This window comes from Pyxicephalus adspersus, chromosome 6 (assembly GCF_032062135.1).
Source record: "Pyxicephalus adspersus chromosome 6, UCB_Pads_2.0, whole genome shotgun sequence".
Lineage (NCBI taxonomy): Eukaryota > Metazoa > Chordata > Amphibia > Anura > Pyxicephalidae > Pyxicephalus > Pyxicephalus adspersus.
The window spans coordinates 19871988-19898175 of NC_092863.1; the positions used below are offsets into that span (position 1 = coordinate 19871988).

The 26188-nt window shown below is 38.6% G+C and overlaps 3 protein-coding genes across 4 annotated transcripts in view; 2 read left to right on the top strand and 1 right to left on the bottom strand.

Moving 5' to 3' along the window:
• The first annotated feature begins 225 nt into the window (after window positions 1–225).
• SCRN2 (secernin 2) lies at window positions 226–13940 on the top strand. 2 transcript variants are annotated; one of them, XM_072414888.1, is made up of 8 exons: window positions 226–346; window positions 2113–2284; window positions 2984–3165; window positions 5762–5961; window positions 6523–6738; window positions 10322–10484; window positions 12006–12186; window positions 13672–13940. In XM_072414888.1, the coding sequence occupies exons 2-8, from the start codon at window positions 2117–2119 to the stop codon at window positions 13831–13833; spliced, it is 1272 nt and encodes a 423-aa protein (XP_072270989.1). In that variant the 5' UTR covers window positions 226–346; window positions 2113–2116; the 3' UTR covers window positions 13834–13940. The 2 variants fall into 2 exon arrangements, with proteins under 2 accessions (XP_072270989.1, XP_072270990.1); XM_072414889.1 differs by having other exon boundaries at window positions 238–338.
• Window positions 13709–24411, bottom strand: LRRC46 (leucine rich repeat containing 46). Its single transcript, XM_072414891.1, has 8 exons — window positions 24321–24411; window positions 24135–24225; window positions 20225–20333; window positions 18842–18888; window positions 16943–17052; window positions 16759–16828; window positions 16087–16217; window positions 13709–14649 (listed from the first exon to the last, which is right to left on the bottom strand). Exons 1-8 carry the CDS (start codon window positions 24409–24411, stop codon window positions 14036–14038), a joined length of 1263 nt encoding a protein of 420 aa, XP_072270992.1. The 3' UTR covers window positions 13709–14035.
• A 20-nt stretch (window positions 24412–24431) lies between these two features.
• The window catches only part of MRPL10 (mitochondrial ribosomal protein L10), a gene marked incomplete in the record, with an annotated part of 11977 nt that continues 10220 nt past the window's right edge, over window positions 24432–26188 (top strand). The window contains 1 exon segment of the mRNA XM_072414892.1: window positions 24432–24487. Coding sequence (XP_072270993.1) covers window positions 24448–24487 — 40 coding nt within the window.

Below are 26188 nucleotides of genomic sequence, written 5' to 3' on the forward strand. Positions count from 1 at the left end.
AAAGTACAGTGGTGTTTTACTGTGTTTGCAGTACAATAGCCTATCTATGTTTGCAATACACAAACGCATAAAGAAATGCTAAAGAATTTGCATTTTGGTAACAAGTGTCAGTTTTTGAGTTTTCTCCCATACATTGATGTAGCCAGTATCAGATTGTAGAAAAAGTGATTGCATTTTCTCACTGGTGAAAAAAAGTGACACAATCCCAGTTGTGTCCACTGGAGGGCAGCAGGTGCTTGTGGCCTTTACCATTCACTGACGACTGCACAGCTCAAGCCAGGTGCTCCATATATAAGTAAGAAAACCGTTTATTCAGAGCAAGACCCAGAACAGCACAGGTAACAACGTAAGTGTATAGATAAGAAAGCACAAAAAAAAAAAATCTAAAATAGTGTGTGTGAGTTTGCTTTTCAATCACAAAACTCAGCTTGGTACTTTAGAATCAGGCTTCACTTCCTGCAGCAGGCCAGAACTTCAACCAGAAAGACAAACAAGCAGGTAAAATATTTGTGAAGTTTTCTTTATTTATAAACTTCAAATCTTTTATTGTTAGGTCTCATTCCCAACATGTGTGGTGTTATTATAACACATGACAACACACTTTCTTATAGAACAAAGCCTTAAACTATATCTCTTTTTTTTTAGCCCATTTTAGGTTTTACCCTGCCGTCTGTGCCCCCTTGTCAAGATCCTTGCTTCCTGTTTTGGAGACACTTTCCACCTGTGCAAGGTGTTAAACTAATGCAAAAATGTAGTAGATCAAAACTTCTAGTCTGAACAAATCTTCTTGCTATACTGATCTGCGCACATAGCAAAAACAATCTGAGCTTGTAACCCTTTCCTACACAATATAAAACTAATATAAAACGCTCTGGATATAATTAGACTTTAAAGAGACTCTGTTGCTAAAAAACATATGCAAAGTACTTGGCAAGCAAGACTTTGGCTGGAGTAAATGTATATGTAAATGTAAAGCCTTAAAGCGTACCTAAACTCAGAATTTTCACTTTACATAAAAGGGTAGACAACCCTTTTATGTAAAGTAAAAATTCTGTTTGGGTTTTTTTTAAGTGCAACACCCTTTTTCCAAAAAAAAAAAGGTGCAGCACCGCCCTCTAATTGTCAAATGGACAAACGAATGGGAGCGCAAAGCCGCCCGGAATACCTACGTCAGGTATCCCGGGAGGCTCTTGGGTGCTAATTCTGTGCATGCTCCAGCATCTCAGGCATGTGCAGAAGGAGCCTTTTTATGCAAAGATAAAAATTTGCATGAGCAGTGAGATTGGCAAATTTTTTTTTTCATCCTAAATTCATCTTACGATGAAGAAAAGGAAGAAGAAGAGAAGATGGTGGCACCCAGAGCATTGTCCCTGGGATGAATGCTGGGACGATGCGGGACCCGATGCAGGACATCCCCGGGGGCTTCAGACTGCCCTGCAGGATTTGTGTTTTTTTTTTTTTTTTGCTTTTTTGAGTTTAGTTCCTCTTTAAAGTGGAAGTAAACTAAAAACAAAAAAATCATATTTATGTTTAATCCGACAGATCCTTCGATGGCGCCAGTCCTTCTTGTGATCCGGTCCCGCGTCATCCTGGGATTCCTCTTTGTCCCGGAAGCTCCAGGCGCCGCCATTTTCTACCTTTTCTTCCATTCTACTTGCTCCATCACCTGTATGAGATCAGGTGACTCGACTGCTGTAAAGGGGAAAAAAAAGAGCTGATCTCACTGTACATGCGTGAGATTGACATCTTTTTCACATTGGGGGAAGAGATGCCCCTTCTGCACCAGGGCCTCCTGGGATGCATTGACGTAGGTGTCCCGGGAGATTCTGCCATTAAGTCTTCATTGCTGTGGGGTGTTGCACTTAAAAAAAAAACCACAAAAAAAACATTTTTACCTTACCAACGCTTCTATGTAAATTAAAAATATTTTAGATGCACTTAACAATAAACTACCACTATCCCTGGTATTGCTGATATTGCCCCTTTAGCAGTTATTATTCTGTAATGTGTTCCCAGTTCCTAGTGGGATGAGCCACTATCCCTCATGGGTTGTCCTGAAAGGTTATTGGTTAAAAATGATCCAATCTAACGCAGTTTTTTTCTTTTTTGCAGTGCCATGTCCCATCAATTGTGCCCTAATTCATGTGACTGTTTCGTGTCACTTCCACCCTCTTCAAGCTCACCTGTGGTTATATTTGCAAAGAATTCAGATCGACCTTATATGGAGGTCCAGGAGGTTGTATACTATCCTGCGGCTACATATCCACCAGGGTCAAAAGTCCTGGTAAGAACAATTATAATTTCAGATTTGTTCATGTTAGCCAAATTGCTAAGAACTGGGTAGGTTTAAAGCCAAACTGTTTCCAAACATTTGAAATGTTTAAACTTATGTCAAATGCTTATTGCTTAAGTGAAGAAGTTAAGTGAAGCTTATTATTAAGTGAAGAAAATGGTAAAGCTCTCCAAAAGACATTTTCAGGAATGTTGTATGTTTTGGAATTTTTGCTTATACATACCTCTACGACAGGCAGCATGGTAATCAACGTTAAATAATATTAAAAATAAAATGATTTTAATATAATGTAATATTATAATAAGGTCATATTTTACTATATATAAGCATCACAAAGCACCCCATCAGTAATTGTGAAACAAATTGAAGATTTAAGTCACTGCCCACCAAAGAGAGTTTAGTACTGGGCTATCTTTGTGGAAGACTTTCTAACAGCCTGCCATAAAAAATATTGCTTTCAATTATTTTTTAGGGATCCGTGCTGTCCCCCTGTCCTTCCACTATGGGTTAAATATTAAATGGTTAGTGCAGCAGCTCATCTGCAACTTTAAGGTTCCTATTTCTGGACCAAAACTTACAATTTTGATGTTAAATTTTCATTGATTGTAATATCTGCTTAAGTTTTCAAATGTGTTTTCTTCTTAATATTATCTTTTAAATGAATTTACCTGTTTCTTCTGTGGAAAATAGTGCACCTACATAGAAGTGGAGCAGGCTCCAAAGACACTAGCTGTGATCCTGAGTCGTCCAGCCTGGTTGTGGGGTGCTGAGATGGGAGCTAATGAGATGGGGGTCTGTATTGGGAATGAAGCAGTTTGGACCAAGGAACCTGTTGTAGAGCATGAGGCTCTGTTGGGCATGGATTTAGTAAGGTGAGGTTTGTAAACTTACAGTGGTGGATCCCAGAAAATAACACAAACCGCACTTCTCAAATTGGCCCTTCTTTTCACAAATGCTGTTACTTTCTTGTTTTTATGTGAGTTTCTTCAGGGCTAGTGTTGGTGTTTAAATTCGGGTTGTCCTTATATTGGAGCTGAATATGGCTGTTCGAATTCGGATAGACCTGACCCAAAAACCACGGGATTCAACGGCGCAAATTCGTGTGTAAAAAAAATGTGTTAAAAAAAATTAATGTTAAAGTAATTTATTGAATGTGTGTGATTTGTGTACCTAACTTTTATTTTTTTACAGGTTATCCCACAATGACACGATAATTCCCACGGCTGCACAGTCATGGGAATCCTCCTGTCAGTGTGGGATCCCCGGACACTAGAGGTTAAATAGGGACAAGTTTCCCCATTCATTACCTCTAGTGCTCTGTGAGTGGCTGAGGAAAGGTAAACCCTGATGACAGCTCAAATGTCATCAGGATTTTCCTTTCCCCAGCCAATCACAGAGCACTAGAGGGTTTGAATGGGGAGACTTGTCCCCATTTAGCCTCTAGTGCCCCGGGGATCTTCTCAATTAATGCGGCCACAGTCGCATTCATTGAGCACAGTGTGCGATCCCCGGCACTAGAGGCTATCCAAAACCTCTAGTGCTCTCTGATTGGCTGAGGAAAGCTTTCCTCAGCCAACCAGGGAGCACAACCCTTATTCCTGGAGAGAGTTTCTCTATCCAGGAACACAGGACTCCTGTGTTCTTGGTTAAGGAAACTATCCAAGAACGCATACAACTAGTAAAGGGCTGCAAGAACAATCGGGAGCGGAGCTGTTAGCTCTGCTCCCCTGATTGCTCTTGCATTTCTTCACAGTCCCGCAAATTAACCAGAATTTTCCCACCATTGACTTTAATGGTGTTGGAATTCGGCATTCGATCACCCGAACAATATCCCCCTATTGAATAGCTGTCCAATCGAATAGTTAAATATTCGACCAACACTACTCAGGGCACTACGCTTTCCCCCTCACCTCCAAAAAGGTGCAGTTAGGTTAATTGGCTTCCCTAGAAATTGTCCTTGGTATTTGTGAAAAATAAGCGACACGGATGTGTGATTATAATGAGAATAAAACTAAATGAATATTTTCTTTGAACTTTTCTGTCCTATTTGATAAATGATTTACTGATTTTGTTGTCTAAGGCAGCTGTCGCTAACTGGTGGTCCGCAAGAAAATGTTAGTGGTCCTTGGCTCTAGCCAGTGCACCCCCCAGCAGAGTCCTTCTCCTTACCCCACTAATCATGTCCCCCATATGGACACAACACGCCCACTCTCCCATGTCTGAGGACACAACTTTTGTTGCGTCCACAGCCCTGCCCTACTGACCCCTTGTTTAGTAAACAAGTCTGAGCCTGTGATGGGTGAGTGGGGGGGTTCTGGCATCATGATGTCACTCTGGGGGAAGTTTCTTCCCCTTTGAGTGACACGTGGCTCCCTGCTCATGTGCAGTCCGGATTCTGTGTGTGTGTGGCTATTGCTAAGATCTTGGTAAGAAATTTTGATGTCTGGAAGATTTACCTTTCTCTCTTTATCCCTCTGTGGCTACTTAGCCATCCTATGGGTAGCTCTTAAAATTACACTAAACAGGATTCTGTCATTATGTCATTTTAGTTGAGTGCAGTAAAGAGGTTCACACACGATCATGACTTAAAAGTGCCAGGGCTCCATCTTTGTGTCAGAACTTGCCAAAGCAAAGTCTGTGAAAAGGACATGGGATTTTAAATACGCAGTGTAATGACAGTGTAGATAACCCATTTTCGCTTCTGTGGTTCTGAATGAAAAATAATCAAAAGACCAATATGTGTGTGTGCCATAGGTGAGATCACATTATATAGCAGTGGTCGCCAAGCTTTTGGACCTCACAGACCACTAAATTTACAGACTCCGGACTGCGCATGAGCAGGGACCCATGTGTCACTCAAAGGGGAAGAAACTTGCCCCAGAGTGACTTAATGATGCCAGAACCCACACACTCTCCCATCCGAGGTCCTAGCCATACCCCGCCCTTGGCCCTTAACCAGCGATCCATAGGTACATGGTCCGTGGCTCTGGCCAGTGCGCCCCACAGCGATGTCCTTCTCCTGACCACGCTGGGGTGCGCACTGGCCGCAGTCCACCAAAATTTTCTTGTGGTCCAGAGAACTGCTATCTAGGACAGGATAGGTTATTCTTTTATACTTTTAAAATTACTACGATAAAACAAATATACAGGTTGAAGTTCTGCATTTTTTATATTTTTATTTCTGTGTCTAATTTCCTTGGTAAGTTTCTTCCCTGTATCCCAGTTTTCTAACTGTTCTTATCCTTCTATATCTCTAACTCTTTCTATGTCGATGTCTGAGTGTTTAAATATCTTTTACTATGCCACAGTATCCAAGGTTATAAGCTTGTATTTCCTTGCTTTGTGTGATGAAGAAAAGTTTATGAAAAAGTTGATTTAGTAACTGCAAGCTTGTGCATCTGTGGCCAGAGACTATTGAAGCCAGAGTTTTAGCTTCACAGATTTGTGCTTTCCCCCACCTCCTCGTAGATTAGCACTGGAACGCTCCACTTCTGCCAAAGCTGGTGTGCAAGTTATTACTGAACTCCTGGCATCTTATGGTCAGGGGGGCAGCTGTAAAGAGGAGCCTGAGCCCTTCATGTACCACAACACATTCCTAATATGTGACCGCCAGGAAGCATATGTACTCGAGACCGCTGGGCAGTACTGGGCAGCCGAAAAGATCACTGGTAAGTTACAGAATATTGACAAAAAGCATCCATTTCTGTTCCTATCAATGGTATAATGTATTTCCTGTTGATTTTCAATTCTCCTCGGCTCAAGGCTTTTAGCAATATCAAGTGTAAATAATATGTGCGTTATGTCTCCAATGAAAAACCTAACCCTTGACCCTACTTTATTAACCCTGGACGAATCGGCAGTCTGATTTACCAGCATGTAAAAAATTAGCTGTAAACATTTAATGTGCAACCAAAAAAATTACCATCTAACCCTATACAGATACTGAGGCTTTTGCTTGAAGTGTAATTGCACTTATATTTTTAATACAACCCCTTTTGTTTTGTTTTTAATTGAGGCCATAGTTCAGCTCTAAGATGCTTTTCTTTTCTTAACAAACAAGAATTTCACATTTGATAATAATGTTGATTCAGACATCATTATTGCCAAGACAAATGTTCTCTTTAGGTATTTAGTTATATGTAAGATATACATTCTTGTTTAGCTAAGTGTGATTAATTGATGGGCTGCTTATTACTTTCATGTGTTTTTTTATTGTGTTTCTTAAATAGAAGGGGCACGAAACATCTCTAACCAGCTCAGTGTGGGCACAGATATATGGCAGAAACACCAACAGCTGTGCTCACATGCCCTATCACAGGGCTGGTGGAATGAAAAGGAAGAGTTCAACTTCAGGAAAGTCTATTCTCTAGAGAAACAACCAGTGCGTATGGAGGCGGCAAAGGCGAGATTCAAAGCTGGCCAAGAACTGCTGAAGAAGCAAGAAGGTGAGCAGACATATATTCTGCTGCATAGAAATCAGATTTTATACTATATCAATTTAATGTTTTTTTTAGGAGATCAGAGAATAACGCCCCACACTTTGTGATTCATAGCTACCACTCGCTAATCAGACTGACATTTTATTTCTTGCTAATAAGATGGAAATATTTAGTCTTCGTTATGTGAGTACTGTTGTCTTCAAGTATAGTTTCTTTTTAATTTTTCTTTTAAAGAACTGGCATGTGATAGATCTTTTATCCCACGACAGCCTACAAATTGCAGTTCTCAATCTCACAAGAGTTTCCCAGTAGAGCGTACTTTAAGCTAAATGTTTAAGTGTGCCATGAAAATGGCATTGAACTTGTTTAATTTTTGTAAATATTTTTTACAAGAAAGGTTGATACACATTAGCCCTATGCGGTTGCCACACATAATTCCACAAAGCAGAGCTACCTGCACTGCTGTCTGTTTTGATTCTGACCTTGTTTATTACATTGAATTGGACACAGTAATATACAAAAATGCATGCATTATTTAATTATAAATAATCATGTGCCATAAAAATTGGAACTACTGCTACTAGAATGTCTTTTTTTTTTTTTTTACACACATCTACACAGATGTGTGTAAAAAAAAGACACATTCCAGTAGCAGTATTATTATTATTACACAGTATTTATATAGTGCCATCATATTACACAGTGCTGTACAAAGTCCATAGTCGTGTCACTAACTGTCCCTCAAAGGAGCTCACAATCTAATGTCCCTACCATAGTCATATGTCATTAATGTAGTCTAGGGTCAATTTTTAGGTGGAAGCCAATTATCCTCACTGCATGTTCTTGGGAGGAAACTGGAGTAGCAAACTCCATGCAGATAATGTCCTGGCTTGGAATCGATCTTGGGACCTAGTGCTGCAAAGGCCGGAGTGCTAACCCCTGAGCCACCATGCTGCCCACCATAGTTCCAATTTTTATGTCACATGATTTTAAAATTAAGTAATATGTGTCCAGCCTCACAATTCTAGTCCATGAAATATGAGAAACAATGGTTCCCAAAATTTTCCATAAGTGACCCCTAAAAGCTTTTACAGGTTATCAGTTTAGAGGTAAAGCGCAGGTCAGTCCTTAAAATTGTTGCTGTCACTTGCTGCACATTTTTTTCTTTTTTAAATTTTAGTTTTGAAACATCTTTTGGCAGTTGGTGATTCCTGGATGCGCAGAAAACTGCGGCAAACCACATCGCAGGTAACCAGATTCGTGCAGGGCTGTGGCCCAGACACGGATGTTCAGACAGCTTTTCTCATCTTGTGACAGTAGGCATTTTATATACCTTCTTTCCAGTTTTTGGCACTGACTGGTTGGTGTTCCTTTGATCATTTGTGGTAGGAGATTCAAAGTCAAGTTGAACTTTTGGACAGATGGCCTTGCATTCTCATCAAGCACATGTTGATGTAATACAGAATTCATAGCTGGTTAGTTACCCGGTAGCAGAAAAGCAACACCAAATAATAACATTTACAATATTGGCTGTTTGTTCCAAACGTGTCTTTAATTACTGTTACTTTATCTTTGCTTCATCAGTCCACATCACTTAAGGCCTATTTGTAATACTGTAAATTAATAATATATAAAGAAAAATACATAAAATGTTGGTAAAGCTCATAACACATATATATATATATAATATATATATATATATATATATATATATTTCAATAGCTCCCCATGAGTCATAATTATAATGGTCAATAAGATGCTACAAGGTAAAATTAATTTATTAGTTAAACCTTGGTATACCAAGTAGTAAACAGAAGTTGGTCCATCATCATGCCAGTTTCTTATTGAAAAAGGGATTTTTCTATGAATATTTCCATCTCTTCATCGAGTGGAAAGTGCAAAGTTTTTGTCTGTAACTTTTAGTATGTAGTTTTTTTTTATAACAGAATAGTTGCTAGAGGGAAGACAATCTAGTCTACTATTCTTCAATTGTAGGTATTTAAGTATTTGAGTTGTTGAAACATCTGCATACCTAAAAAGTAGGAGCAGGAGGTCCATTAGGTATTTTCTCGGAAGTAAAATATTTGTATATGTATTGTCTGATTTTAGACAGTTGAGAGTTACTATAAGTGACACAATGGACCTGATTTTTTAAAGCTCTCCAAGGCTGGAGGGAATACACTTTTATCAGTAAAGCTGAGTGATCCAGCAAACCTGGAATGGATCCGGTCCAGGATTGAAAACATTTGCTAATAGCAATTGACGTTTAAGAAAACTATTCCAGCTTTGCTGGATCACCCAGCTTTACTGCAGAATGTGTATCCTCTTTAGCTTTAATAAATCAGGTCCAATGGCATCTAATGCCTTAAAGAAGGCCTAAGGAAAAGCTTTAGGGCTCTCAATTAACATACTCACGTAACATACTTGTGCCGATTATAGTTGCATAGTAGGTCAGGTTAAAAAAAGACATAAGACCATCAAGGTCAACCACTAGGAAAATAAACATATCCCAGATATAAAACCCTATGGACATAGTGGGTCCAGAGGAAGCCAAAATAAAAAAAAAACCCTGGTACAATTTGCTTCAACAGGGAAAAAAAACGTCCTGATTTTATATGGCAATCAGATGTTCCCTGGATCAACGGCCACTGTTTTTTTTACTTTAAAGCCTTAGTACCCAGGTATATTCTGTGCTCCTAGAAAACATCCAGCTTTTTCTTAAAGCAATCTATAGTAGTTGCTGAAACTACATTCTGAGGGATCCGATTCTACATTTTCACAGACCTTACAGTGAAAAATCCCTTCCTTATCTGGAGCTTAAACTTCTATTCCTCCAGACACAAAGAGTGCCCTCCTGTTCTTTGTAATGATCTCAAAGTACATTGGTTGGGAAGAGAGTTCTCTATATGGATCGTTTATATATTTATACAAAGTGATCATATTGCCCTTTAAACTTCTCAAGAAATTCTGGAGTGATAGATATAGGATAGAAATCATATTCAATATCTTGGATATGGAATAGGTTTTATTAGGTATGAGATTGTTTAGGAAAATAGATTTTAGGACAGAAGGCACACTTTCATGTAGGTTTTAAGGTAATAACCTGGGGATAGTAAAAGCATTAGTTTGAATTGAGAATAAATTGTTGTATTAGTTCTTGAAAAGTTTTCAGTTTATAAGGGTTGCACCCTTCTGAAGAGGAGTAAGATTTCCTGATCATGCTGCAAGTGCAAAACAGAACTTTAGTGAACTGGAAGATGATATTATATATTATAATATCCAAGATATATCCATCACACCATATTAATATTTCTTTTTAACGCTCCACCTTAAAAAATCAGCACAAGGATATGTTTACTTTATGGGTTGAAGCCCATTACCTTAAGTTTACTCCTCACAACTGTTTTTTTTAGAAAAGCAGCTGTCAGATTTACTGCTTCTAGGGCCTTCTTTCGGCTCAGTGGAAGATGGGAGGATGCTGAATATTCAGGAACTATGTATAGTGTAGACAATTACACTTTCATTTGAGGACCGGGAAGACCTAGAAAATGTACAAAACAATAATATATTATATCCAATTCCCTTTCAGGGCACATCACAGTTGAGACAATGCTGCACATTCTACGAGATAAAAATAGTGGTATCTGCATGGATTCTGGTGGATTCCGCACCACAGGCAGTATGATATCTATTCTACCTCAGTCTAACTTACCATGCATCCATCTTATCACTGCAACACCAGATCCATGCAGGTAAGAAGGCAGATAGAATGCAATTTTGCATTTTTTTGCCACAATATTTGCTGGTTGCTGCCCTTCTCCTGCTAGCAGGAATATATCACTACACATGCAGTAACATGTTTAAAATGATTTTTTAAAATGTACCTTTCTAAGTAACACTTTTTTCCAGTGGTGCCCAACCTTTTTTTATCGGGGGTCCGCATTTGACATGACTTGAGATTAAACCCGTTGACCGGGTTACTGTAACATACATGCACCAAATAAAAGAAATGACAAACCAAAAATTTCTGCACCATTTGGTGCTCATTTTCTTAATGGGATGTCTGCAGTTGCTTTTGACAAACCATCTTTTGAATGTTTGGATATCTCCTGACAGTTGAAGGGGACGGGGAGGAAGGCGGTGTTACAGAAGCTTCACTGCCTTCCTCCCCTCCTTCTTTTGGCTGTCAGCGGAGAAAGCTGTGGACTTAGAATGCCATCCAGTGCTCAAGAACAGGATCAGAGCTGTTTCCACATGGGGACAGGTTAGTGAGGCACAGTTCTATGTGTCTCATCTTTGTAATGCATTTTGTCTTGCGGGGGACAGGGCATTGGTATCGGGGCAACTGCATTACACAGTTGAGACACATGGTACTGAGCCCTTGCTGACCTGTCCCAAAACGGAAACAGAGCTCCGATCCTGTTCTTGAGCACTGGATGGCATTCCACAGTCCACAGTGGATGGAAGTCCACAACTTTCTCCGCTGACAGCTGAAGGGGCGGGGAGGAAGGCGGTGTTACATAAGGCTCACTGTCTTTCTCCCTGCCCCCTTTAGCTGTCAGCATAGAAAGCCGGGGACCAATGTTTCATCTTTGTAATGCTCATTGCCTTGCGGGGCACTGGTATTGTTGTGCCGGCGTCCTGTCCCCAGCAAGACAACGAGCAGATATGAGGAGAGGGCCATATTCCGCAGCTCCGCAGGCTGGATGTGGCCCACAGGCCGTAGGTTGGGCAACCCTGCTTTATACTTTACCTGCCAAAATATTTTGTTTACCTGTAAAGAACTAATATAATGCTTGCCATTCTATATTATTTTTTTGACCAGTAAATCTTAATTGGAAAAGTGGGCAAACTAAAATGCTATCCCACTTACTCTATTCTTTTCTCATAAAAACAATAAAATAGTGGTATTTGATTTGAATTTTACCAATCTATGTGGTTATGTTTTAATGTACTTTAATCAATGGAAAACTTTCTTGAGAAAAAGAAAAAAGGTGCTACTGATACTCCCATTTTACAAATTAAGGAATATTTGATCACTGTCAGGCTGATGGCTTTCTAGCTACAATACTTTGTACAGTATTAGTTATTCAGAAAAAGTATGTCAGTTAAAGCTTCTGACATGTTTTTGATTTACCTGGTTTGGCATTGGGGCAGCATATTAACATTTTCCTAAGGTCAGCAATGACACACCTAATAGTCAAGAAAACATTTATTTTAATGCCCTTTTATTCGCTGACAGTCTAATACTCCCTCTACGTATTTTAATGCAGGTCAGTGTTTAAGCCATTTGTGTTTGGCACGGAAGTTACACAAGTACCCTGGTTGCTGTCTCCTGTATTTGGTGAAAAAGACCCTCTTAGGCAGATTCCTCGATTTAAAACCCAAGTGGACAGGCGACATGAACTATACAAACACCACCAGAAGGCATTGGAGGCCTGTGAAGGCAATGAGGTATGATGGAAATCATTAACATATTTCAGAGATTGATAATGAGCTCACTGTTTTAAAATTAAACCTGGCTTCAAAAGCCTTTTGTACTTTAAAGGCTTTTAAGGTGTCAACTATGGACAGTTTTGGTTACCGTCATTTTTGGCCATCTCTAGGGCTCATACAATTTTTAGGGTGGGTACATTATTGAACATTTGTTGAAAATTGGGAACTGTATTGTGTTTGCTTTCACTAAAATTCTACTAAAAAAAAACTGATAAAGTTGCACGAATATCATGTGACTTAAAAAATTTGCAGTCTTTGGTACAGTGTGTCACAAAATTTTCTTGCCCCATGTTCCTGTCCTTTCCCAAATCCAAAGAGATACGATGATTTTATTTTTTCTATGGTCAGGGGGGATAACTGAGCAGTTATATCAACAACGATATAATTGGACTGCTAGGAAGGTTAAGAAACCCAAAACGTTTTTTGATTCCTGTTAAGGGAGGGGACCAGTTTATTCAAAAAAACAGAAAAAGTAGGTATTACAGTTAAAGAAACTAATTAAAACACTGAGCAGTTCAAAAACATATGGAATAATATGGAAGTTAGTTATCTTAAGATTGCTAAATGAAAGCCTGCCATAACTTTAAACCTATTAGGTATGCCAGGATATTGACACTGGAATAACAGGTCAACAAAACTGGGGCCTAGGGGAGTTGGCATATAACCCTATGTATATTTTAGTATTAATAGGTACATAGAAGCTCCTAATTAGGCGTCACAGGTTGATTTTAATAAACTTTTAAGGACCTCCCCAATGGTTGCATACTTTTAAGGACCTTCCCAATGGTACCATGGCATTGACATTCTTTAGGCACGGTGTCAAAGGCAGTGCCTGCATTAAGGTTTGGGCCAGCAGTTTCTTAGCTGTAGAATAAATATCAGTATAAAATATCTGTCTAAACAGAGGTGTCAAGGAGGCATATCTTGGGGTTTAGGCCCATGGGTGAGCCTAATCTAACATTCAGGAAGTGTATAACTTATTTCCAGTAATCCTAAACTTTCAGGAAAGCGACAGAAGTCTGCAGGCATTTGGGACAGTTATACTGTAATATGTAATATGTTAATGATAAAAGGCATAAACAACAGTGCCAAGACATCTTCCAAATGAATAGAAAATGCTTTGGATTTCAACAGTTAAAGGAAAAGGCCCAGAAAATATGATACATTAAAATAAAGAAGCCTTTATTAAATGCAGCATGTTCTTACTCCACAGGACCATATAAATTCAGTGACTATGACTAACATAGTAAACTTGAGCATTTGCTCAACTGCTCAAAACTAACAGTGGCCAGCTCTCGCTTTTGTTCACTAGCTGCTTTCTTTCTGTCACTGTATTTTGTTTATTGTGTTTTGCTTTATTACATTTTTTGCAGCCTTTGTGTTGAGCTGCACATAATATCAGACATTCTGCTGTTTTAACCTAGACCTTATTTGTTTGTACAGGAGGCTCTACGGATGCTACAGAAGAAGCAAAGGGAAATAGAGGCTGATAATTTATTAGTGGTCAGTAAACTGCTTGATGGATCCAAGAAACCTGACCTCACAGACATATTTCATCTCAGCGTAGAAAAAGAACTTGCACTGTACAAAGAGTTCAACAAATAACAATTCAATATTCTTCACTTTCACTGTCTTACACCACTTTCTAAATTAATGCCAACCATGATAAATGTTTCCAATAAACATGCTGCTACAGCAATCAACAAATTGAACCTGCTCAGCCAAATGTGATGTTTCATTCTCTTCTTCTTAGCCTACTGATAGTTACTTTGGGTGGTCTCTGTCTGCAGCTTTTGCTTGATACATTCTACAATTTCTTGGCGGAGACAGCAGGTCTCTGATTTGGAGCACTTGTGGTTGATCTTCTGGGAGCTGCTGCCTTTTCTGGAATGGGTCCATTTTTTGTGGTCTGTCTTTCTTTTAAGGTGCAGGAGGTTGTACCTTGTGTTATTTTTGCAGGATGCTTACTTGTTTGTGGATGTTTTGTTTGGGTTTTAGGGGATGGCAGTGTTCTAGAAGGCAATGTATTAGTATTGTATCTTGTATATAATTTTTTTTCAGATGAAACGCCTGCAGAAAACTGGGTGGAGGAAGCTGCTGTTTGATTCCTAAATACAGCTTTCCCAACCTTATTGAAATCTCTGACATTCTTTTCAAGTGAAGGGGCAGCTTGATGGTTCTTGTTAGATTTAATGTCATTGGGCTTCTTGACTATAGAAGATCCTTTGTCTTGTGTATCTTGATTTTGATGAGCGATACCTTGCAGTTTAGCACTGCAGAATTCATCCTGGGATGAAAGCAAAGATTGGCCATCTTTGCTGTCATTCATTTCTGTGAGACGATCTTCATGTTCTCTCAGTGCTCTCTTCCTCCTCTGATGCGATCTTTGCACCATGTCATGAGCCAGAGATGAAAGACTGTCTGAGAAAAGAATGAATGTGTTAAACAAGGAAATTCCCACAAAGAATGTGGATGTTATTTTTCTACAAAAAGACTGAACATAGACCAAAGCTAATAAAAAATAACCAATTAGAAAACTATATGTAAAACATATGCACAAATATCTTTTTAAGCTGACCATACCTTCCTCATAGCAGGAATTTTGCTGAGGGTGGTCTCTATTTAATTTAAGGTCTTGTTTAATTTTAAATATTTGTCTTTTTAAAAAATTGATAACTTGTTTTAAATTTATAATAACTTATAATTCCAGCTGTGCAACCTATCTCTCTTTAAGGCTGTCTCCATTTTTGTTTTTTTTAAGAATAATAATAGAATAATAAGAAGAATAATGAGCAGTGTAATAGGATAAACGAAAGATAACCAAAAGGTAACAATTAAGAAGTTAAAAAAGAATCATAGTATGGAGACTGCCTTAAAGAAAGAAGCAGACAGACCCCAGAAAGCTTGTCCTAAAAATTTAACTGTGCTTTTGCAAGTGCACTAAATATGGCTACAATCATCAGAAATTTACAAATAAGTACTTTTGATATTAAGATTATGACTGATTACTTGAAAAGCAATATATACTAGTTTGGGGTACAGACATACTTAAACCAATAATACTGATTCAAGGGAGAAACATGTAACCCAGCAGATAATCATATCTCACAATAACACACTATTCCTTAATATATTTAAACATGTTTTACTAGTGATCAATAATGTGGTAAATGCCAAGTTTTAGTATACAATTTGAGACACTGGCTGCAACCCCAACATACAGAATCAAAAATGTGTATGTTCACTGTACAAAAAACAACATGGGAAGTAATTGTTAAATGAAACATATAGGAATATGCAGAAACCCAGCATCAATTACCAGTTCCCAAAATACTAGTTGCCTGATTATCACTGTTTCAATGGTTTTTGAGGCACTGACCTGGAACAAACATGCAGCCAGTGATATTAGAACCCCTAATTCTAGGTCAACAATTCAAAATATTGAAGCCAAATAAATGGTATGGCAGCCACACAACTAGAATTTTCAGAAAGAAAGCTCATTAATGGCAGCCTCCACACTTTTTTTTGTTATTTGAGACAGAAACTAGAGCAAAGGGTCAAAAAAGAATATCAGTACAAACAGGTATGTAAAGTCATTTTGCACATCCCCACATTTACGTTTTGTTTACATACAACAGTTCTGTATCTTACAGAAATAGATGATGTAGAATCTAACATGGCAGTTTGTGCATTTGATCACAGTGGAAAATGCTGAGGATGGTGAAACCACGGTCTTATTTATAAACCACCCTTTTATAGCTGAGTATGTTTCTACTATTTATGCAAAGGTTTTACGCAAAGTCTACTATTTATGCAAAGCAATTTTAAAAATCACAGTACTGGAAAATTATGTTATACCAGATTCTTCAGACAGACTAGCGTCATCGCTGTCACTGCTATCTTCCCTGAGAGGCTTCTGCTTGCATTGGACTTTCACAGTCACTCCATCTAGTTCTTGCAAGAGAGGCAGGGCTTCCAATACTTGCTGTCTGTGGAAGAAACAAAAATCTTAAAATCTTGATTCATAATTTCAGTCTTATAACTTGGCAGTGAGGAAGTTTTGGGTGCAAGTCAGCTCAGCTTAAAAGGGTATCAGTCATATTCCAACAACTTCAAATGGTTCCAAGCAGCACAGACAATTACATTTCTGTGTGCAGGCCCTGTATGTGCTTCAGCTATGGCTATATGAATACAACATAGTAATGTACAATTTATTTATTTTTTGAGCCAACCTCCACATTGCCAGTGTTTTCAATTTACTCCTATACTTTTCTAATATTTGTGTACATGCCATACCATATATTTTTTGAACACGGGTCTCAATCACACATTGGGCCTGAATTATTAAGGCTCTCCAAGGCTGGAGAGAATACACTTCTCAGCAAACCTGGAATGGATCCGGTCCAGGATTCAAAAAACGACTTTGAAGGAATCCATTCCAGGTTTGCTGGATAACCCAGCTTCACCGAGCTAAATCAGGTCCAATGTCTCTATCCACTGTGTATGAAAAGTTTATCTTCACAGTCTCACCTGTAGTTTTTTGTCTTTGTACATGGATTTCCCGACATATCCAAAACCATAAGATTCTGGGGTAATTCTCCTGTGAATATAAGAGACGTTGTCATTTGAGGTGCAGAAGCATATTGTGATTTGAATCCTGTTGTAAAATTCAGGGTTAGAGTGCAAAAAGATGTTAACTTTGGTTAAAACTCACCAGCATTCAGTTTCTGAATCAAATTATTAGATAGATCCAGGAACTGCAGGTTCTGCAAGCAGCGGAGATTTTGAACATTCTCAATTCTGTTCCCTGATAGACTAAGAAACCTAAAATACAAATGTAAACATATGTAGCAAACTTGGTTTAATAACAAAAACAGTTAACTTAATTTCAATCAAACAGCAAATCGAATTGCAGCACTCGGCAAACCAAACCAGCAATTATATATCATAGGTCTGTTTAATGATAGATACAGAAATAAATCTGCTTCTTGTGTATAACTACAGACCATTGGTGCCCGTACTGTCTTAATAAATAAATTCTTGCAAAGGATAATAGAATGTATTAAAAAAAGTACCTGCAAACCCTACAATGCACAGAAAAAAAGTTTTACTGTTTTGCCTTATGAACAAACCTTATTACTTTATATTCAATTTCAAATGCTTGTTTACATGATGTTTAGAAGTTTTAAACCCTTGTAGATGCATCTTGTAGATGCAGACCCCAGGTTAGATATCCAATATAGGTTATAGATATCCAATATGAACTACAACACCATTGAGTGGACCTTTAGTAAAATAATATGTACGCAATATACGTGATTTCTGGTTTCAGTGGTTTGGGTCACAAAACCTAAAACAAGCATGTGCCAAGTTGTGTCACAATTGCCTAACAGATTCAGAAGGTATTATAGACAGAGGAGTATATCACTTACAAAGCTATTATTATTTCAGAACCAGATAAGCAACAAACTTACAAAAAATGCATACAGTATGGCATGGTAGCAATTATCATAAAAAAAACAGATTAGCAGTTCACATTAAGAGGCAAAAAGAATTTAATATTTATCACTCCCTATGATCCACTCTACAGAACTGTTTCATAGCAGTTTTGTCTGTTTGAATGTTGGAAAACAATCTATGTTTTAAAATTTTTTGCTATTATCTGGGTCAACTATGCATATATGTTTCTGTCTGGAATATTCAGATTTTCTAATATGTTTATTTATGTTCCAAGTGGTTCAACTCGATGGGAATTTTTCAACCTTACTAACTATGTGAGCATCCGACAACCCTGGAAGTGGTAAATGCCAAACACTTTTTAACAAAGCTTAGGTATCACTGGCACAGGGTAACAGACAGGCTTCTTTTGTAGGAAGCTACTAATTTCAAAAATTGTAAAAGTCATTTAAAAACAATTGTGATCTTCTAAACACAAACTGACTTTTATTAGATTGATCAAATGGTCTCTGAAATGTTGTGACTTGATTCTTTTTAATTTACACCTGATATTGATCACTTTTGGGCATTGAAATTCAGAAATAATTTATGGTTAATCCTATAAAATTATCAAATAGAATGCTCAATCAAAGGGAAAAATCATATATAGCCTGCTGTAGGAGATTTCTGAGCCCTGTTATTATATTATGGGGGTTTATTAGCTGACAGGGTTAGAAACTGCTGATGTTAAACTTGTATTGCAGAGGAAACCTGTCCAAATTAATAAAAAAATATACCTAGTTTGTGGTCATACATCTCCAGCCTAATTTTAGATTGTGTTCACTTACTACCAGTTTAATAACACATTGGGCACAGAAGCTTCCATTTAGAGAAATCACATACTAGTGATAAATTGGATTACACATGCACATTTTCATTGCGGTGTTTTAATAGAGAAAATGAAATCCTAGTCAGCTTTAAAGAGAAACTGCATAGATACTATCAAGGTTGGAAATAGTCAGGTGTAATCACATTTGTGGTGAACAATAGAAAGAAATGTCAGCTAGATATCAAGTTATGCTAAGCAACAGGTAGACAGCTAAGAGCAGATAAACAATATAACTATAATGATGCTATCAGATATTAAGCGGATACAGAGTTTGCTGGTTACACTCACTGCAGATTCTTGAGAACATCTAAATTTTCAATTTTCTTTATTTGATTCTAACAAAAAAAGAAAAAAAGGTAATGAGTGATAAGCTTTAAAAAAAAAAAGTTATCTGTAAACAAATGTTGAGTTAGCAAGCACCTTTTGGCTAATTAATTATTAATGTGAATTGTCAGTAAACCCATTTCTGTATTAGCCAATAAACACGACCCTTACAGCAAACATGTATTACAATTACTGAAGTTTTTCTTTTCCTCCTGGGAGTTGGGGGTGTTTCAAAACACCAGAGGTAGCATGTGCTGGCCTTATTTTAGCATCAGCAGTATCATTATCAGACTGTAGTAATGAAAGAATGTTAATACCGACTGCTTTAGAGTGAATCTTCTGGATGGTTCAGAAAGCATGTTCCCCTCTGGATACTGTGGTTCCTTTCCATTTACTACATAACTACTGACCTCTATAGTGATGTTACAACCAGTGGAAGAAACCACAAAGTGCAGCATGACACACATTAACTAATACACTCAGAAGTGCAGAAGGACAGTGGCCACTCCAGTTGTTCTTTTATTCGTGGAGATTCCACATCACATGTGAGTGTTTACAAAGTGTCCTGTTTTCAGGAAGCTATGCACAGCAGTCTGCAGGCCACTTCCACTAGCTTTGATCTGCTTATGCTAGAGTTATTCTGTATATTTAGGGGATCTCAAGATTAAAATGGATGCAATTGGCCTGATTTAATAAAGCTCTCCAAGGCTGGAGAGGATACACTTTCATTAGTGAAACTGGTTGATCCAGCAAACCTGGAATGGATTTCTTTGCTATAATTTAGCAAATGTTTCAATCCTGGGCCAGATCCATTCCAGGTTTGCTGGATCACCCAGCTTCACTGATGAAAGAATTGGGGAGCTTTATTAAATCAGGCACAATGTGCCAATATTGTTGAAAAAGTCATCATTCCCTTACCATAAAGAACCCTAAGGGACTAGCAAAGTGCAACTCAGAAGGTCAACGTTAGGTCTAACTAATTGTTTGATCTCAGAAGCAAACTGATCAAAACTATCAACAGAAGCCCAAATCCACACACACCATATAGCCTGCACAGGCCCTTGCTCAGATGGGAAACTGCAAGTTGGCACTGCATTGCGTTATTTTAATTACAATGAGCCTGCAGTGTGTAAGGTGCCTTGTGTACTGCAGTTATGTAAATGTAAAAAAAATATCACATATAAAACTTTTGTCAGAGAAAGAAACAAAATGTATTCTTTCCAGAAAGCTAAAAATGAAATGTGAATGGTCATTATGGCTGTTCACGTGACCTAAAATTATCAGGCTGTAACATGTTTGCTTGGCAAATACATTCTATTTGCATATTACGGGATATTACAGGATTACCTCTTGTAAGTATAGGCTGTGCACCTCCTTTACAGCCTCCAGATTGCTCAGTTTTGTGATCCCTTCTCTGTCCAATCTCACTATGTGCAGGCGCTGTAATGCTGAAGTTCTGTCAAAACACGTTAATAATAAAACAGTCTTTATTATTATTATAATTTTTATTACACGGTATTTATATAGCGCCAACATATTACGCATCGCTTTACAAAGTCCGCAAGCATGTCACTAGCTGTCCTCCAAAAAGGCTCACAATCTATGTCCCTACCATAGTCATATGTCATTATTACAGTCTAAGGTCAATTTTGGGGACAAGCCAAATAACCTAACTGCATGTTTTTAGAATGTGGGAGGAAACCAGGGTACCTGGAGGAAACCCACGCAACCACAGGCAGAACCTGCAAACAGCAGATAGTGTCCTGGCTGAAGTCTGAACCTGAGACCCAGCGCTGCAACCCTAACCACTGAGCCACTGTGCTGCCCACCATTACATTTTCTTTACACATTAATGTAATGTACATAGTTTTATCATTTAAGTGTTATATGTACTTATGTTTTACAAATTTGTAATGACATTATTACACAATGGCAGCCATGTATGATTTATAAATCTTTTGCGTCTATGTATGTTTCAAAGGTAGTAATTGATTCCCCACCAGGCAACATTCACTACATGCCAGATTCAATGCTTTAAAAACACTGCACTCATTCACTTGTCCCACAGCTCTGGCCCTAATACCACCGTCTGAACATTTGATAGCTTTCATTCTCTAAGGGGTGGCTGCCAGTAGAGTAGCATCTACTCAGAGGCAACGGTTCCCTAGAACAGCGGTCACCAACCGGTGTTCCACGGCTCTGTACTCCGTATGGACACAACCTGCCCACTCTCCCATTGCAGGCTCAGACCTTGCTTACTAAACATCCTAGAGGGAAAGTAGCGCAGGGCTGTGGACACGACTTTTGTTGCCTCCACAGCCGTGTGCTACTGTCCCCCCCGGAATTTAGCAAGCAGGTCTGTGCCTGTGATAGAAGAGTGAATGGGTTCTGGCATCAGTCACCAAAGGGGAAGTTTCTTCCCCTTTGAGTAACACATGGCTCCCCGCGCATCAGAGTTTGGTGAATGTAGTGGTCTGTGAGGTCGAAAAGGTTGATGACCACTGCCCTAGAATAAGGAAGCGGTAATCTCAAAAATTGATGGAAGTAAGTGCTTTTTTGAAGTCTATTTAAGCCATTTTATGTTTTAGATAAAGTAGGAAATGTAAAAACCTATAAAGGTTTTGCTGTTTGTGATAGAAATATTTACTTTCACTTCTTATCTAGACACAATAGGCCCTGAGAAGGAATTTCTCTAAAGTGAGGGTATCATCATAATAGGATTTTCACTGACTTTTTGGTTCTGGTGTCAATTGTAAAAATTTGAATTTCCAATCACTTTCTGTCTCTCTTTTTTTTACTAAGGTTGGCCCAAAAGTAAAGCTGTGCTTTATCCATGTGGGGCAAAGTAGCAGATTCACTTTATTACCAACCTCATCAACTGCTTATATTTACTTTCCATTCAATCCCCTAAAACTCCAATTTGCCAGTAAAAGTGAAGAAAGGAAGCTTTCTGTAACCTCAAAGTCATGAGTTGGCTAAAGACTCCCCTCCAGCCCCAATGTGCTGGATACCAAAGGAGCCAGTCACCAAGCATCAGCACTGTAACTTTAAAAGGAGCGGAGTCACATTCACCCCTATACCTGGCAATGCAAGGTGAGATGGGGAGTAAACTGTTAGTAAAGCAGCTGATAAAGTATTATATGTGAACCCAATTACATAAATCCCATGTCAGCTTTTACATGGTATTTTCATTTCAGAAGTCATTTTCATTATTTTAAAATGTGCAGGTTTTTGAGTAATAACGGACTACAAGTGCCCATTTCAGGATACAATAGACCGGGACAGTACACTGCTGTCATGATTAGGAAACTTGTACAAAGAAGGGCCATATAGCCATCTCTGGAGTGCATGTAGAAGTGGCTACATAAGGACTTTTACAATATACAACTGTTCTATAAAAATGCAATTCTGTATCATACATAGTGCTTTAGCATTTTATTAGGACATGCATGTATCTTACTCTTTTACTGCTGTCACATGAACGAATATGTTGGTGGCAGTATAAGCACGTACCGGTACTTGGCAGCCGTAGCTGCCATGAGTTTTTTTCTGCCAGCTTTCTTGTAGTAATGATTTTTTACCCCTGAAGGAATAACCAGCATTAAAATCTCTGGTTGTATAAACACTTAAGGCTATGTACACACGTGCAATAACTGTTGCTGGAAACGAACCATTATCGACCGATCGTTCAATAATTGTTAACAAAAAAAGTGCACAGCGATGCCGATAAACGAGGAATGTCACTGGAAACGAACGACTGTCCTGGTGGATCTGTTTGGGCGACAATCGTTCATGATTGTGTGTATGGTCGTGTAGTGATCGTGGATTGTTCTGTGATACACTTTCCCTGGTACACGTCACTTCCTGCATCGTTCAAATGATCGTATCTAGTGTGTGCACATTATTGGTGGATTATATTTGAACGATTGTATCGTTATAGTATGTACGGAATCGTGCACTATACGATTGTTCAAAATAATCGCTGATCTGTCGTTAGTCGTTCAATTATTGCACGTGTTTACCTAGCAGTCCTGAGCATTTTGGGCTTCAGATCTGTCCGTATCCCACCTCTGGTTGAGGATGTAGCTAGACGATGGCCTTAGAGGTCTAACAGATCTAGACGCAAGAGAACCTGTCACCTCCACTATGCTAATATATAGGGGGAATGTTGTATAGCTATAGAATAAAAACTAAAACAAAAACTTTTTAAAGCACCCCCTTCCATTCCTACTCATATACCCATGCAAATACAGTAAACACCAGAGGAACTGTAAAAGTTTAGTTTTTAGTTACTTTTACCGGTTTCACATACATGTCGTTTGTTCTTTTGCATTATTTAAACTACACATTTGATATCTATTTACTCAAGACATCTTTTATCATTTACAAGTCCTAGATTGTAAGCTCTTCGGCGCAGGGTCCTCTCCTCCGCCTGTGACTGTATTTGTCTGTCATGTGCAACCCCTATTTAATGTAAAGTGCTGCGTCATATCTTGGCGCTATATAAATCCTGTTTAATATCAATATTAGTATTGTGTTTGTGTACACTAAATATAAGGATATTAAGATATAATAAATAAATAAAAAATAATAGAAAACCTATCATATGAAGTATATAAATTGCACCCCCGCTGTTTTCTATTACATGGTTTTTGCTTTCAGAAATATATAGTCTTGTGATTTTAGGTCTTTTATGTAACAAATATGCTAATAAAGTGAACCTATTGTCGTGCCACATGTGTGGGTTCACTTTCATCTGCATTTGTAGACACTTATATTATACTAGCTGATTACCTGGCGTTGAATATTTATTCATTGCAATTTTATATTATAGTCCAAAAAAAGTATGTAAAAATATAAGCAAAAGGCACACTGTGCTGAGCAATACATACACACATACATACATACATAGATGCAAATATACCACTGACATATACCACAGCGATGTACAAAGATCAGTGGTGCACTCACTCGAGTCCCAGTCATATGTCTAGCAAGTTTGCTTGAAATGTCTCCATGCGTTTCTGAGTGATAGTGAAACATACATACATCCAAATATAGCTCTGACAAATAGCACAGCGCTGTACAAAGATGACTGGTGCACTCACATGAGTACACACACACACACACACAAATACATAAACACATATATACATATATATATACACACACACACACATACATACATATATTCACACACATACATACATACAATGTTATACATATAGATTGTATTGGAATGGCTGTGCACGCTTACAAGTCCTCCTGTGTCTCCCCATACATAGAAGGGCTCCCATTTCTCCTCAGTATAGCAGCCAGTATTGTATCCAGCGCCTCATTCTTATTTCCTGTAAATGCGAAGATCAGACAGTGAGCACACAGCTATTACCCCCCAGGTATCACCCCTAATCATTCCCCCACTTACAATATATTCCCCACTCACCCGTCATAGTAAATAACTTTGAATGGAACCTTTGCACTTTCTTTCTTCTGGGCGCGTCCTCCGTTGCTAGGATACGGGCCGCTCCCGTCATACCTAGCGCCCAGCTCTCGTGATTGCTTCCGGCAGCATGGCGACGGCCTTGGTGAGGAGCGCAGCTCGGGAGCTAGGTGAGGAAAGCGGACATTTGGCGGGCAGAGTAGGGACATTAGGGTGTGCTACCATACCCGTGTTATATATATCTTGTGCTAGGCTTTTATTATTGTCGGGGCTTCTATACCCAGAATGTGACCTTTACCAGTGACGTCCCACTGTATGGGTCATAATGATGGCTTCCTGTCAGTGCATGTCATTCATTGCCCTGTCTTCCCCTCAGCAATGACAATTTGTATTCATGTCTCCATAATTAAAGCATATTTAAACTCAACGTTTATACTTTACATTGAAGGGCAGACAAATCATTGTAAGGTAAAAATGTTGGTGGGTAAAAAAAAAAAAGGGCACAGCACTGCCGTTTTATGTCTTTATTATCACGACGATCAGGACTTAATAGGAGCGGAGAGCGTGCGATACCTACGTCACGTATCCTAGGAGGCTCTGGCTGCTCCTTCTGCTCATGCCTGAGATGTTGGACATGTGCAGAAGGCGCATTTTTCCTCCTAGGGGAAAGAGAGGGCGATCCCATGTATGCACGAGATCCGCTCTCTTTTCCTTTTCCCTTTCAAAATGTCTATGTAACCCTGCAAAGTGGGAGATTCAGGGAAGATAGAAGTGAAGATTGAAGAAGGCACCGAGAGGAAGAGCTGGGACGAAGAGGAATTCCAGGACAACGTGGGACCAGATCTGGGACCTGCGGGATTAAAGGTAAATGTCATTTTTTTTATTTTAGCTTAGATCTACTTTAAATTTAAAACTTGAGCAATTCTGTAAACTTGAGTATGTCTAGAAAACCAAAAATTATTGGTATGGGAAAAATAAAAAATAAAAATTTAAAATTTCTTATTTGTTCCCCTCATTCAGGTTTTAAATGTCAATATGAATGCAAAAAACCCATCTGAAGGAGATCAAATGCACCTGTCAATGAATTATGAATTATGTTAGAGGTGTTTTGAATTTTAACAGAAGAATAGAAGTAAAACAATTCGAGCAGGCAACTATTGCAGAAAGAAAATTGAATTTACAATGAGGTGCACATGCATCCCAGCAATCCATGAAAGCTACGTCATTCTGGGACGGCCAGTCAAGATGTGAGTGAGATTAGATAGTTCTGCTTTAAACTCATGCCCTTGACACCTTGACCTTGAATAAAAGCCCAAAGCCTCCCGAGATACCTACGTCACATCTCCCGGGAGGCTTTTGGGTGCTCCTTCTGCGCATGCCCGAGCATCTCGGGCATGGGCAGAAGGAGCCTTTTCACGCAAATTGAAAAATTTGCTGATCCCACGCATGCGCAGTGAGATGCCGGGACCAGATGCAAGACGCCCCCACATGGATCGTACTGCCCTGCGGAATTGAAGGCAAGTGTATTTTTTTGGGAACTTTTGAGTTTAGCTTGTCTTCAAGGCTTAGTCTACATGGACTTTTTCCCCAGCGTTTAACCTGAGGCTTTTAAAGCCCTTGTTTGAAATCCCCATGCATACAATGGGTTAATCTACACCAGGACCATTAATAAATTAAAGCGCTGGAAAAGGCCCGAAAAAGAGAGTAAACGCTACCAAAGACTTTTTCCCGCAGTTTCCTGAGTTTTTAAACACTAATATGCAAATTAGTTTAAAACGCAGGAAAACTCTGGGCATATGTGTTTTCCAGCATTTTAAAGGCAAACTTTAAATAAGCTAATAAAAGTGCTGGGTCTACATGGAGGTTTTTTT

Coding starts and splice junctions, on each gene's coding strand:
- SCRN2 (XM_072414888.1), top strand. CDS start 2,117: ATGTCCCATCAATTGTGCCCTAATTCATGTGACTGTTTCGTGTCACTT. Junction 3,166..5,761: donor TTGGGCATGGATTTAGTAAG/GTGAGGTTTGTA, acceptor ACCTCCTCGTAG/ATTAGCACTGGAACGCTCCA. Junction 12,187..13,671: donor AGGCCTGTGAAGGCAATGAG/GTATGATGGAAA, acceptor TTGTTTGTACAG/GAGGCTCTACGGATGCTACA.
- LRRC46 (XM_072414891.1), bottom strand. CDS start 24,411: ATGACGGGAGCGGCCCGTATCCTAGCAACGGAGGACGCGCCCAGAAGA. Junction 16,829..16,942: donor GATTCAGAAACTGAATGCTG/GTGAGTTTTAAC, acceptor TTATATTCACAG/GAGAATTACCCCAGAATCTT. Junction 16,218..16,758: donor ACAAAGACAAAAAACTACAG/GTGAGACTGTGA, acceptor TTTCTTCCACAG/ACAGCAAGTATTGGAAGCCC.